A 13,582-nucleotide genomic window follows, 5' to 3' on the forward strand; every position below is an offset into this window, starting at 1 on the left:
GTCCTGAGAGACCAGAAGTCAGGTGGCCCCAGGCATTTGTTGCTGTTGGAGCCTGGGGGTCTCCTGGCAGGTAACACGGCCCCAGGGAGCAGCCACTGTCCTAAGCCTTCACCTTCCAGAGGCCCTCCTCAGCTGCTTCCTCCAGTCCTTCCCCTGAGGCCGCCATGGTGGAGCTGTGGGGTGGCAGGAATCGAGAGACACCACCTCTGGTGACTTTCTATGTCCCTTCATCCTGAGATTGCTGCTCTTGATCTCCTTTTCCTCCTCAGTCCTCCCATCCCCAGAGCCCTGTGTGCTCTGAGAGAACCTTCCTCACCCCCACCGCTCTACTCAAGGCTCATAGCTTATAAGAATGCCGACCAACCTGCACTTGCCTGCCTGTGAGCAACACAAGCAGGTGTCTTCCCACACCTGCTCTGAGCCCCTTGGGAAGCAAGGGAGAAATGGATGTGGCCAAGAGAAGGAAAAGGAGCTTCTTACTGGCTTTTTTGTTTGTTTGTTTTGCCAACACTGAAGGATTCCCCTTTCAGAAACTTCTGGAAGTCACACTCAATCTAGAGAACTGGAGTGCAAGGTCATTCAGCAAATTAAAGGCAGCCAAAGCTTTAGAATGGAGACTACACACTGCCTCCTTCCCATACCCTCCACCCAGAGAGGTGGTCACACTGAATGTCACATCCCTATTGCTAGCAATACAAGTAACCCAGCCCAAGAGCACAGGTAGGGGCTGTTCTATCGGCAGCTCTTGGGGCCAGTGGAAGGAAAGGGTGGTCTGTTACTCACCCAAGCATAGATGCCTGGACCTTTTTCCTAGAGAAGAACCCAGCCTGGAGCAGAAACCTCAGGAACCCTACCTGGCTCGCTGCCCGCTGCCTTCTTTCCTGTATGTCTGGAGTGAGGCCTGTGGCCCCTTTGTGCCATTTCTGGGCTTGCCAAACTGCACAGCCTGTGATGGTCATGTTCACAAGGCCTGGGTCACCCTTTTAGTCACCAGCATCTAATTTGTGTTCAGAGCGTCTCCAAAAAAAAAAAAATGTGCTATTTATACACAAATGCTTTTGATGCTTTTGAAAAAGGTTTTTTATTAAGGCATCTCTGTGGAGAACACATACCCTTCCCTAAACTCAGGGACTGGAGATCTAAGTTTGCAAAATGCCTAACCTCTGTTGGTGTGGCTCTGCATGGCACTCTATGTGGTAGAGGGGTGGAAATGGGGAGTCTGGACAGCTCTGAGTAGTGAGAAGCCCCAACATAAGCAGATCCCATGGTGTCTGAGCCCCTTGCCGAGCTCCGTGAAGACACTCGGCACTTTTATGGCCTGCAAGCTTCTTCTGGCATGGTGCCCATGTAGCCGCCATGTTTTCTGATATATATCTGCCCTCAGCCAAACAGATGAACTTCCTCAGATTGTACAGCAAGTTTAACAGCCCAGCCTCCCACTGTGTGGGGTCAGATGTGTGAGAGAAGTAAGGGGAGTTTTGTCTCCTTTGTCTGTGTACGAACCTCTCCACTCAAGTCTACCTGGCTTCGAAGTCCCCTCTGTAGGGCCAGTCAAAATCTCTGTCCAGAGCATCACTCCCTCCCTCTGCTGGAGCTCACAGACAACCCAAACCCTCGGCTGGGGTGGGAATGGCAGGAGATTTATGGTCCTGGCTCACCTTTGCCGTCAGGACTCAGATTTACCCGCTGAGTCACGCTCCCACGTTTCAGGGTATGACTTCATCTTTGCCCAGGCTCCTGGCATCAGGTTGCAGAGGATTCTAGAAGTGCTTTTTAAAGTTAAGGACGGCCATGTGCAAGAACACTGAGCTGCCTGCTGGTTCTCTGTGAAGTCATACCCAACCACAGAACACAGGAACACGCTGGGAGATGACTTCCTGTCCAGAGGCCATGGCTTCCTGTCTCTCTGGAGACTCTCTTATCGCTTGTTCCAGATGAGTCTGGGGAGCCTGTGCTCTCCCTGCTGGCCCTGGAAAACATTCTCTGTCAGGATACGACTCCTTTGCTATGGACTAGCATGCTTTGCTCTCTTTCCCCAAAGACCAGCCACATAACCATGGTTTGCAGTTCACTTAGGGCCGTGGAAAGGTGAGGGAGTAAGTCAGGTTCTTGCAATAAAAGAGTCTCCCTTTATCCCAGATACAGATAAAATGATTTTAGGTTTACAGACAGGGATAATGTCAGTGTCGATACCTGAGACCCCCTTTGTGCCATGAAACAAGGGTCCTGGCATGTCATTACAGACAGGGTCAGCTTGCCTGTGACACCTGCCATCAGGGACATTCTGTTTCCTAGCCTTATTTTTCTCCTTCGACTAAGAGACCTTCCAGGAACAGACCAAGGACAGGAAGTGCTAGGGTTACTGTCATATACCACCAGGCCTGCCCATCCAACCAGTTCTGTTTTACTCTCAAAGGATTGGTCCACACTCTTTCACTGGTTCCCAATTAGCTAGAAAATCAAAATATCACGTATCCTCCACTCCAGGAAACCCCAGTCTCATCAGACTTGGAATGTTCGTGTTAAGCTTTTATCTATAAAGTAAATGCCACACCACCCCCCACACTGTCGTCAGATTATCAAAGTGAGTGTCAGGGTCCATACTTTGTTTGAGGCGTCAGCAATGAGATGATGTCTTCCATCTGGGAGAACCTTCTCCCATAAAACGTGGATACCACCATAGGAATGCACCTGCTGCTCTGGGAGAAAATTAGGGATGTTCAGATCAGTTATTGTTGATCCCCCCTACAGAGCCTGGAATGGGACATGCCCAGGAGAAAGTGGCAGGGACCTTGCCGATGACCACGGCTTGTTCCCAGACCCAAGTTTTCTGCCGTTGTTTCTATCTGGAAGACTCTTTCCCCAGGTGTTTACCTCTGCCCTCTCTGAAGATCTCATGGGAGGGAGGAATGTGCTTGGATTGTGTCTCAGCACCCAAGACTCCTGCCGCAAATTTCAGCCGTGTTCTCAGAGCTCGCGCTACACAGGGCCGCTTATCAGCACACGATCCGAGGTTGCTGTGTCTTGGGGTCAGTCTGTCCATTCCCATTGTGTCTCTGTCTGCTCAATGTCCATCTTGGCTGCCTGCCACTTCCGATGCATGTGTTTTTCAGCTGGCATGAGAGAAGCCCAGAGCTATAACTATGAAAACGGGCATGCAACTGCTTAATAGACAGAAGCTTTTCATTTTAGTGAGCGTGTTCATCGCTGTATTGAACCTGTGTCTCGAATATCCTTTGCCCTCTGAGGGTGGAAAGGCTAAAAGCCTCCGCTCAGGACTGTGCGTTATACTCATTTCCATTGTAGAGGCCTTTGGCTGAGTTCATCCGCTCCAGCAACGCCATAGATTAGGTGGCTTATAATTGTTTTCCAAAATCCTGGAAATTGGGAAGCTCAAGGTCAAGGTCGAGCTGCCTCTGGTCCACAGACAGCTGTGTTCCCCTGGTTCTCCACATAGGGTCAAGACAACTGTCCATCTGACTCACAGTGGCACAAGTCCCATTCATGAGGGTTCCCATCCTCATGACATCACCTTTAAAAGACTCCCTGGAAATGCTATCACCTTAGAGGTTAGAATTTTAACATGAATGTGAGGGGCACTCAACATGTAGACCATCGCTCTGGCTGTATTTGTTTTCTTTCTTGTTTGCTCTTAAAGATTTGTTTAATGCCAAACTAATGGAAAGCATGTATCCAAGCAATATCAACTTTGCAGGTTATATTTTCCTCATGTGTGTTCTTCTGTCACATACAAACATTGTGGTTGAGACAGCTCAGAGGATGAGGCCTTAGGAATGAGCAGCAGGGGAGACATCTTAGAAGCACCAGATTGGCTCTGGGCAGGGAGCTTCACTCAGTTTCTGACCATTCAAACGGACTTCAGGTCTCATCTCCGGTCCTGCTCAGGCTTGGAGAACCCAAACACTGAGTGGACATACTATTTTCTACTAAGCCGGGGACTGTTTGAAGGGACCCTGGCGGCTTGACTAAGGCAAGCATGGCTCTGGCATGCCTTGCCCTCCGCCCCCCCCTTGCTAAAATCCATTAGATTGCATTCCTGTAGCTAGCCCCAGGTTCTGCTCCCTTACTTGGCCACTTCCTCCTCCTGAGGCTGACTACGAAGGTCCAACTATCAAAGTATTTGAGGTCCAGCAATCAGAAGCCCCCTTTGGCTCACCTAATTAACATACCTAATTCAAATTAAATACCTCATCCTAACACAGGGCTCCCCCCCCCCCCCCTTTATAAGTCGTCATTTGCCTGTGTGCCACCTCTGTCCCTTTCTATCTATAGGCAGCCCTTTGTCCCTCGGGGAAACACCCCTACCCCTTCCCCCTTGTCCCTTTGTCCTCTATCTCCTGTGTTTATATCCTATCCCTGCCCTCTGTCCCTCTGGGGCAAGCAAATCTCTTTCATGCAGAGAATTTGGCTTTGGGGTCCCTGAGCTAACACCTTTCCTTTTACTGTTTAACTTCAGTAAGCTCCCTATTTGCTAGGGTTTGGTTACTTTGTCCACATATCCTCCCAAGACCCCAGGGTGTTAAAGGCTTGGTCCCCAGTCTATGGCACTATGGACCAGTGGTAGAATCTCTAGGCAGTGAGGCTGGGAACCCAGCTCCTCCCTGATTCTCCTCACTACACACTCACCGTTACCCATCACATCATCACCAGAAGCCGCAGAGCCGCTGGGTCACAGGCTGAAACCTCCGAGAGCGTGAGCGCGGTTAACTGTCCCTCACGTTATGCTGATTTATCTCAGGTCCTTGTTATAATGACAGGGCTGCGTGCAGCTGCAGCTCTGTGGTTCAGTTCCCTTTGCCCGGCTCCCTCTCTCACTCATACGGTCGCCACTTATCTCAAACTGCTCTTGTTTTATTAGTCCACGTGTTGAAGAGTTTAGAATGGTTGGGATTTTTCTTCAGTAGTGTATCAGTCAGATTTTTTATGTGTGTTGTTGTTCTGTGCGATATTTGTGTGTATATGTTATAGAATATATATATAACAAGACTGCAGTCAGAGTCCATAAAACTGTATGAGTTGTGAGGAGTGCCTTATTTCTAGGCAGAGATAACAATCTATCCACATGAAAATCCTCTAGTGTGTTTAGGTCTGGGATAGTCCCCACCCCCAACACTTTCTGTATCACCAAGAACACTGAGATGTCTGAAAAATAAGAAAGTAAATTGCCAATTGCCGTGTCCTTTTTTTTTTTTTTTTGGATTTTTTCGAGACAGGGTTTCTCCGTAGCTTTTTTTTTTGGTTCCTGTCCTGGAACTAGCTCTTGTAGACCAGGCTGGCCTCGAACTCACAGAGATCCGCCTGCCTCTGCCTCCCGAGTGCTGGGATTAAAGGCGTGCACCACCATCGCCCGGCTGCCGTGTCCTTTTGAGGTGAAAATAGTTTCTGCTAAAACAAGCAGATTAACGAGCCCAGGAGAGTCTCTGGAACTGGCTTCTCTTGTCCAAGTGCTTATTTTTAAACTTTTTACCATCACTCACAGAATATTTCCTCCATCTCTGCTTCGGATCTTTGGGCTATTTTCAAAAGTGGCATTCTGTGCTCTTTTCAGATATGGCTGAGCAGTATTTCCAGGAAAGCATGGGTCACGTGAAGGATTCCGAAGGAGCAGGAAGAGCCAAGTTCCTTTTGATTCAAGACGAATTTTGCAATTTTCTGCAAATCATTGGACAAAAAGAAGTAAGTGGATTTAGAGTACAGTTGTCAAGCTATTCACACAGGTGCAAAGACTACACCTTCAGTCTTCAAGCATCTATTACACCGCTCATATCTCCAGGGATGTCCTAGCCTCTGGGGAGAGCCAGATAAACAAATCAAGGAGCATCCACATACTTTCTCTAAGAAACCGAACTGTGAGAAAGTAAATGCTGCATCCAACTATATAGATCACAAGGGATTGAGACCTTGAGAACTCAGCTGGCAAACCCCTACTCACTTCAGGTGGTTCCTCCAGCTGGGATGGCATGTGGCTGTCAGTGTCTGTTTTGAGTATTGAATGGAATTTTCATATCTAAGGGAAAACTACACAGCACAGAGGTTTCAGCTCACTCTCTCTACTGCTGGTCTGTAAAGGCATGCTCTATGTGGCTTAGAAAAGTGGAACAAAACCAGAGCTTATACTTGTCCGAGCTTATAGTATATTAAAAAAAAATTACCTGTTCCCTGTAAATTGTAGCAGCTCCAGAAAGAATAGTAGAGGTTTGGTGTGTGTGTGTGTGTGTGTGTGTGTGTGCGCGAGCGTCTGTGTATGTGTGTATGCGTGTGTGTGTTTTCAGTCTACCATAGCAAATCTTGAAGATGAGGATAAAGCGTCTTTTTCTTTGTTGTCTGGGGACTCCTCCCCATAGCTCTTTCCTCGTCCTTCATCTCTCTTCTCTCAGTTAAGGAACATGGGCTTTTATTCTGCACACCATCAGTTTGCCAGGCAGATCCACTAGTGTTTCCCTGTTCTTCTGAATCCACCCAACCAACGACAGAGGGCCCTGCCAGGGCCTTGAATTCCTACCCCAGACCCTTGGTCCTCTGGGGATTTCACAGGTTCCTCATTCTCCTCCAAATGTCCTTCATACACGCAGGGTTTGACATCTGCCCTCCTACCAGGCACCATCTCTTGTCAGGACCTCCCTAGCACCTTCCCTTTCCCAGGGTCTTCGTTCCCATTTGTCTGATCCATTCAGATTTTGAAAGCACCCCTGATCAGTGAGCTCTCATTGGTTCCCCATGACTTTTAATGCCTTGCGGCAAATGGCCCTTCTAATGTCTAGATTCTGCTGATATTTCCAGGCTCACTTTGTTCCTCTCCCTAACCTAATTTCTTGTAATAATAGCTTTCTTATTTTAATGCATGTGTGTCTACATGTTCATGTGTGTGCAGGTGCATGTGTGTGCACATTTTGAACACAAGTGGAGGGCAGAGGACAAACTCAGATGGCATCCTCAGGAAGGCCTCCCACCTCCTTTAAGGCAGCGTCTTCCTACAGCCCACCAGTTAGGCTACACTGACTGGTCAGCAGTGTTAAAGGCTTCATTTAGGAAAGAGACCTCTTGTCCTTTTTTCCCATCACTGACTGGCTTCCCAAAGCCCAACAGTCAAATCCCACCGGAAAAACTACCTTGCCCAACTCTTGTTTCTATCTAAGTCTTTACTAACCAGTGTTGGGAGGGGATGGGCACAGGCAGGTCTTCGTGGAGATCCGGGACCTCTGAGTTCTTTCATGAGCCACACTTGGCAAGTTACACAGTTGTTTTGCCTAAGGAAGTCATTGCTACTCATCACCACCCTCAGTGTGCCAGCCCCAGTCCCTAACTAATGTTACTGCCAAAAAGGAACAATGTTCTTCATTCATTAGCCTGCCTGTCTGTGGCACGGGATCAGGACGTGCCTGGCTCCCTGTCCTGCCACCTCCCCTACACACACACACACACACACACACACACACAGGTCCTGACTATTTGGCTGTTGAATTCGGCATTTGTGTTGTGCAGTCATAGCTACGTTTTCATGTGGAAAATCTGGAAAGAATTTCAGAATGTGTTGGAAGCTCAGACTCCCCCCCCCCCCCCGTACGTCTTGGTATCTACAAAAATTAATAATCAGGAAATATCGTTTTCTAATCAACTCAGATTTTTCTATTCCATGTTGGCATAAATGAATAAACAAAGCAAGCAACACATGATAGCATGCATGCTCCGTGGAAATGTTCACTTGGCTCCCTGAGCATCCTCCGAGAGAACAGGAAGTCCGGAAGTAGGATCCACAGTACAGCCTGGTCTTCTCTTCTGTGAGAGGAGTAGTGAGCATGGAGGGAGAAGAGCGCGGGCCTACAAAGGGCCAGGGAAGCAGATTCCAGTTCCACCACCATGAGCCTATAGGAACGGGGAAGTTCTCAGCTGCTGTCCTGGGTCAGAAGATAAGGTTGTGTACATCTGAAGGACAAGACAGATCACACATGAACTGAGCCCCCGACACAGAAGGGTCCCATGCAGCCTAGCTCTGCTCGTGCTGCTAGCTGGAAGGGGTTCTAGCCATAGCATACATTGTCCACACTGCTTTCTGTCTTCATGGTTTGTACCTCCTCTGCCCAGGTAAGTTGTCCCTGCCTCTTGTTTAACCAGAAGACAATGCGCAAGCTCTTAAGAACATGTCTTTAAAACGTTAAATGTGTATCAATTCATGATTTTTCCTGAGAGGCGCAGATCTTACTTAGTCCTTGAACTTCTTTAAAGATTTATTTATCTCTATCTTTGCATGTCTCTGTGTGTTTTGCCTCATGTATATCTGTGTATGTTTTGCGTATATCTGTGTATGCCTGATGCCTGCAGATGCCAGAGCAGGGCAATGGTGGATCCCCTGGAAATGGAGTTACAGAGGTTGTGAGCTATCACATGGGTGCTGAGAGCCGAACCTGGGTCCTCAGCAACAATAGCAATCGCCTTCAACCACGAAGCAATCCTTTGCATTTTTAAACCACAGAGCATTTTGTCCTTTTCTCAGAGAGCCACCATGATCCTGAGAGAGTCCCTGGAAGCCAAAGTCGGAGCATTTGGTGACTTCAGCCCCGAGGTGGCAGAAACATACCGGTTCCTGGGCAGGGCAGACCTGGCACAGGGAAACCACAGCAGAGCACACATGAAACTAAAGAAGGTAAAGGAGAGGCCAGCACTGACCCAAAGGGAGCGCTCCCTCACTTTCCATGTCCCGGCCTTTCCCTCCACCGCACTACTTTTAAGTAAAAATGTATAATGGCTTATTTAGGTAGAAGAGCATCACTTTTGGGGTAGATTTAAACTAACGATGTGGGTGGAGTAAAAGAGTTCCTCTAAGATAGATACATTCAAAGAATGAATTATCAGCCATGATTAACGATGCAAATATTTTAGAATATTTTATAGTTTAACTTACTAAGCCTTTCTCGTTATTGCTGTGTTCTGCATGCCCAGTTCATGAAGGAATTTTTGGTGCTTGTTTTCTTCTGCTCTTCCTTTGAACCTAGAGTTTCTGTGTGTTTGTTTGTTTGCTTGTTTGTTTTATGTAGCTGGTATAAGGCATAGTTTTTCCCCCAATACCCATAGCAGAAATGCCCTGATTATTGGCTTGTCCGTCACCATTTCGTCAAGGAGTCCAACACTGTCCCAGACACAGACTTAGGATAACACCTCCACCGTACACTAAATTCCCACATGCACTGAGCTTGTTTCTGAATTTCTGTCCTGGTCTGCTAATCTCCTTTTATTTAGGTGCCAATATTTCACATTTTAAGTTATGGAGATTCCGTGGAATGATTTAATGTGAGGAAGTACAAGACAGCTCGTGGCTTTTCCCATAAAACATCAGGGTTTCTGGAAACTTGATTGTTTTTCTACTATATAGAGATAGATAGATAGATAGATATATAGTTAGATAGATAGATAGATAGATAGATAGATAGATAGATAGATAGATAGATAGATCTCCCATAAAGAATTTGCTTTATTAAAGTATTTACAAATACATTTTGGGAAAATGACATTCTTATGATGTTGAGTCTTGCCCAGGAACAAGGGCTGCTATCCCGTTTGCTCTGCATTGTGCCTCTCATGCACATTGAAAAGTGTGCCATCTCCAAGTAATGCGTATTTTTAAGCGTATTTCTGTGCATTTTGTTATTGATAATGTAAGTGGAGATTTATTCATTATTATAGACTTTGTATATCTAAGGATTACTGGGATTTGTGCTTTAATTTAATAACCTTTCTAGCTAGCTTAGTTTTCTATTGATTGGTTTAAATTGAATACCGATTCTCTCAAATTTTTTAGATATACTATTATACTGTTTGCAGATAGACATGGTTTTACTTTATGTTTTCTAATCCCATGCTTCTCACTGACTTGGTTGCTTTGGCTCCCACGTGCAGCGCAGTAACGGGCAATAGAGGAGAGAGCGGGTTCCCTTGCCTGCTTCCCAGTGAGAGTTGTCGTATCAGAGAGGTGGGCTTTGGATCTAAGGTCTGCGTGCTTTTATCATGCTAAGATGTCTAGTTTCATGAGTTTTTTTACAATTAGAAATAGACGTCAATTTTTATCAGTTTTATTTTTCAGCATTAGCAGGGATGATCACGTGAGTCCCTTCAGATTCAGTTCATCTGGTGTATGTTATTGTTATGTCCAACCATCTTTGCATTCCTGGGATAAATCTTCTCCTTGGTCATTTGGATTATTTTTCTAAAAATGGTGTAATCTGAGTCTATCTTGTACTATCTTGTACTATAATAGAATGTCAGGGCTGAGGAGTTTATGAAGAGAGACTAGGGAGTTGAAAGTCAAGCAGCTTATATCTGATGGTGGCCTTTCTGTTTTGTTCATTCAAAGACAAAAAAATCAGAAAGGCAAGAGAGGCAGGGAAAAGAAAAATGAGGGAGACTCAATTCAGTCTTTTCAAGATAACAGCACCAACCTGCTTCTGAAGGTAGACCCTTACTGACACTCACTCCTAGCCATATTGCGCTGGGAATTACATAGTTCCCAATGCAAGCTTCTCAAGGAAAATTCTCAAGCCATAGCAGATGTTGAATTTGCTGGCTAGTATTTATTTCAGAGTCTTTTCACTGGTATTTGTATATTACATTTAAGAATCAATGTTGTATTTGCTTCAGAGAAATAATTATAAAATCCACTTCTATTTTTTATATACGAAAATGCATGGTGTTTGAAAATTTTTATATCCTAGAGACCCTTTAGGCTGGTGCTTTTGTTGTGGAAAAATTCCCGTAAATTTTTCTCTATTTGTTCTTCCAAAAGTGAACAATTAAAGCTTTCTATTAGTAATTGAATCATTTTGATAAATAATATTTTCTAAGTAATTAATTTTAACTTTTATTTTTATTTATTTGTATAAAGTTTAAAATAATCTCATATTTAGTTTTTAGTAGTCCTTCCCACCACAGGTTTGGGACAGTTTGATGTGGCAGGTACCCCCGGGGGAGATATCATTTCTTATCTTCCTAAGCATTGCAGACTACACTGTCTGCAGGGGAGGGCCTGGCTACCCGGATGTAAGTCGGTTGTGTCCGAACACACTGCTCTTCAGCAAAGCTCAGCTCGTTCTTTGTCCCAGTGATTGGCAGGTGCGGAGCTCAGAGCTCTCGCATCATCGCCACTGTCCCGTCGTCTCCGGAGTGGGACCAGGATCTGGAAATCTGTCTGTCAGCTTTCTCAGGAGACTGCAGATCTGCTCTGGCAGACACCGCAGCACTCCAGAGGGCTGATAACAAGCTCAGCTTCAAGAACATTCCAGGTCACCTCACCCCAAAAGCCACAGTGGAAGGTGACTTTGTTTGGACTCATTAACCACCGGTCCTGACGGCAGCGGCTCTGATGCGCTAAAGCCCTCTGGCCTTCCGCCAGCATCAGCGACAGGGTGTGTGCACGCTGTGCCTGCTATGCTAGGGGCGGTTCTCATTCCCCGCTTGCTCTCGTCTGAGGACAGGACTGTCTGCCCTGTTGATGCCAGACCATGGGCAGGGACTTTAAACATGCCTTTGTCGTCTGTTGCCCGGAACTTCTCAAAGGCCATGTTTGGGAAGCCAGCAACCTCCTAAAAGCGATTAGATAAGTGTTTGTCTTGTTTTTGTCACAACCGCCTCCCCTCTGAGTTTTCATCTCAGAAGCCAGGCTCCACCAAGTGTGACTTTTCCAGATGTCCCCCTCCTGTGCTAAATGGGCCAGGTGTGAGCCCAAGGCCATGCTAAACAAGAAGGCCCCAGAAGCACAGCAGACAAGGAATTGAATTACTGGAAAGGAAACCGAATTATTGACCTGTCTTTTAAAGGCTGCTGCCTGCAGGGAAATATTGGAGAACTCTGTGGGCTCCAGATGGAAATTTCCACAGCCCGAGCTTACTTACTCCCTTTGGCAACATAGAGACCTATTTTGATCTAGGATGGCACCATTGCTCACATTCTCCCCCAGGCAGGAGGCTGCAGAAAGAGACGACCCTATACCAGGCCCAAGCACAGTGTGAAGTTCTCTTGGAGCCCGGCTTCAATCCGGCCTTCCTATCAAGGACTGTCGTTGGCGGGGCTCATAGCTCTCAGTTTTCAGCATTCCTGTATGATAATAACAGTCCTCAGACCCACTATAATCAATCTTTAAGAACAAGCTGGAGCATGGTGCATTTTTTAGAATATAAACAGGAGAATCAATACCAGCTGGGTCTCCCATGGTCCTGCATCAACATGGAGAGCGAGCCATGCCGTCCCTGGGCTTCCTGCAGCCAGCCAGACACTCAGACCCTCCTAGATGCAATGTTTCAGGGCAGCTCGAGGACCCCCATTGCCCAGATCTGCCCGTGTTTGCGGCCCCACAAAATTTACTTTTCCTATTTGAAATGTTGTTTGTTGTTGTTGCCCTTGGATGTGCCAGGAAACGCAGAACCAGATTTAGAGTCCCTAAGGGGCCGCCACATGAGAAACCTCATTTTCATGTGTAATCCTCTTTCCCTGTGCTCCTGGCTTTCCTCATTGTCTCCCCAAGTCATATGTAGCCATCCACTTTCTTTAAGAGAGGAAAGTCTGAGCTGGGAAGATAGCTCAGGGCCAAAATGCTCGCCACTAAGGCAGGAGGATAGGAGCTCGAATCTCCAGGACTAATGTAAGTCTGAGCATGGTAGTGCATAGTTCCAATTCTCCTAGGAAGAATCAGGACTCATGGCTAGGAAACCCCGTGGAAGCTCCCGGGCCGGCTAGCCTAGATTGTGCAGCAGTGGGCGGGAGATTTTCTCTCAAAAACATGCAAGATGAGGACCAGCTCCTCAGGTTGTCTCTAGCCTATGCACAACTACATGACATATAAATACCCATAGTCACATATGTGAGTATGTGCACCATAACTAGACACCACACACACACATACACACAAACACACTTTTTCTAAAAGAGAGATGAAAGTCATAATTGTGTTGATTTTCCTTAAGCTCCACTCCCCAGTGGAGAAGGGATGCTGGAAGAACCTTTAAAGAATCTTTAAAGACGCCTGGTAGGAAAATGAGAACCGATATTCTGAGAAGTCAAAATCATTCATTCTTAACTTGCCGTGGGCAAAATGTGGAGTCTCCCTTGCCTGTGAGAGACTCGAGCAAATGAGAATTCAGATCAAAAGCACAGACGCCAGCCACAGCTAGGAAAGCAACAGGCTGGTGGCTCCATCTCTGCTTCCTGGGCCACTTAGAAAAGCCGGCGTCCAGGCTCGAGATGTCCCTTACCGCCCCTTGTGATGTGAGTCACTCCTGGGAGAAAGCAGCAAACAGGAAGAGCAAGCATCCTTTACCAACCTCACCTGGAGAACAGGTCTGAAAGTTCCCAGCGATGCTCACATTGAAGCTTTCTTAGTGGAGGGTTCTGCCCCTGGCAGATCACTGAAGCCAGCGACATCTCAAAGTGCCACATAAAGGACCGGAGAGATGGTCCACTTGGTAGAGTGCTTGCTCTGTGAGGGCTTGAGTTCAATCCCCAGCACCCACCTAAATGTAGGTGTGGTGGTGTGCACCTGTAATCCCAGCCCTGGGGAGGCAGGCAGGAATATCCTTAG

At 46.7% G+C, this 13,582-nt stretch overlaps 1 protein-coding gene across 3 annotated transcripts in view; it reads left to right on the forward strand.

Moving 5' to 3' along the window:
• Ttc23 (tetratricopeptide repeat domain 23) overlaps nucleotides 1-13,582 on the forward strand; it is a 72,838-nt gene that overhangs the window by 51,873 nt on the left and 7,383 nt on the right. For 2 of the 3 annotated variants that reach the window (XM_075952944.1, XM_075952945.1), the window contains exons 8-9: nucleotides 5,570-5,697; nucleotides 8,513-8,662. In XM_075952944.1, coding sequence (XP_075809059.1) covers nucleotides 5,570-5,697; nucleotides 8,513-8,662 — 278 coding nt within the window. Of the gene's footprint in view, nucleotides 1-5,569; nucleotides 5,698-8,512; nucleotides 8,663-13,582 lie in introns of those variants that run through there. The other variant, XR_012908309.1, reaches the window with a different exon arrangement.

The sequence above is a fragment of the Microtus pennsylvanicus genome, chromosome 18 (assembly GCF_037038515.1).
Source record: "Microtus pennsylvanicus isolate mMicPen1 chromosome 18, mMicPen1.hap1, whole genome shotgun sequence".
In the NCBI taxonomy this organism is placed as follows: Eukaryota; Metazoa; Chordata; class Mammalia; order Rodentia; family Cricetidae; genus Microtus; species Microtus pennsylvanicus.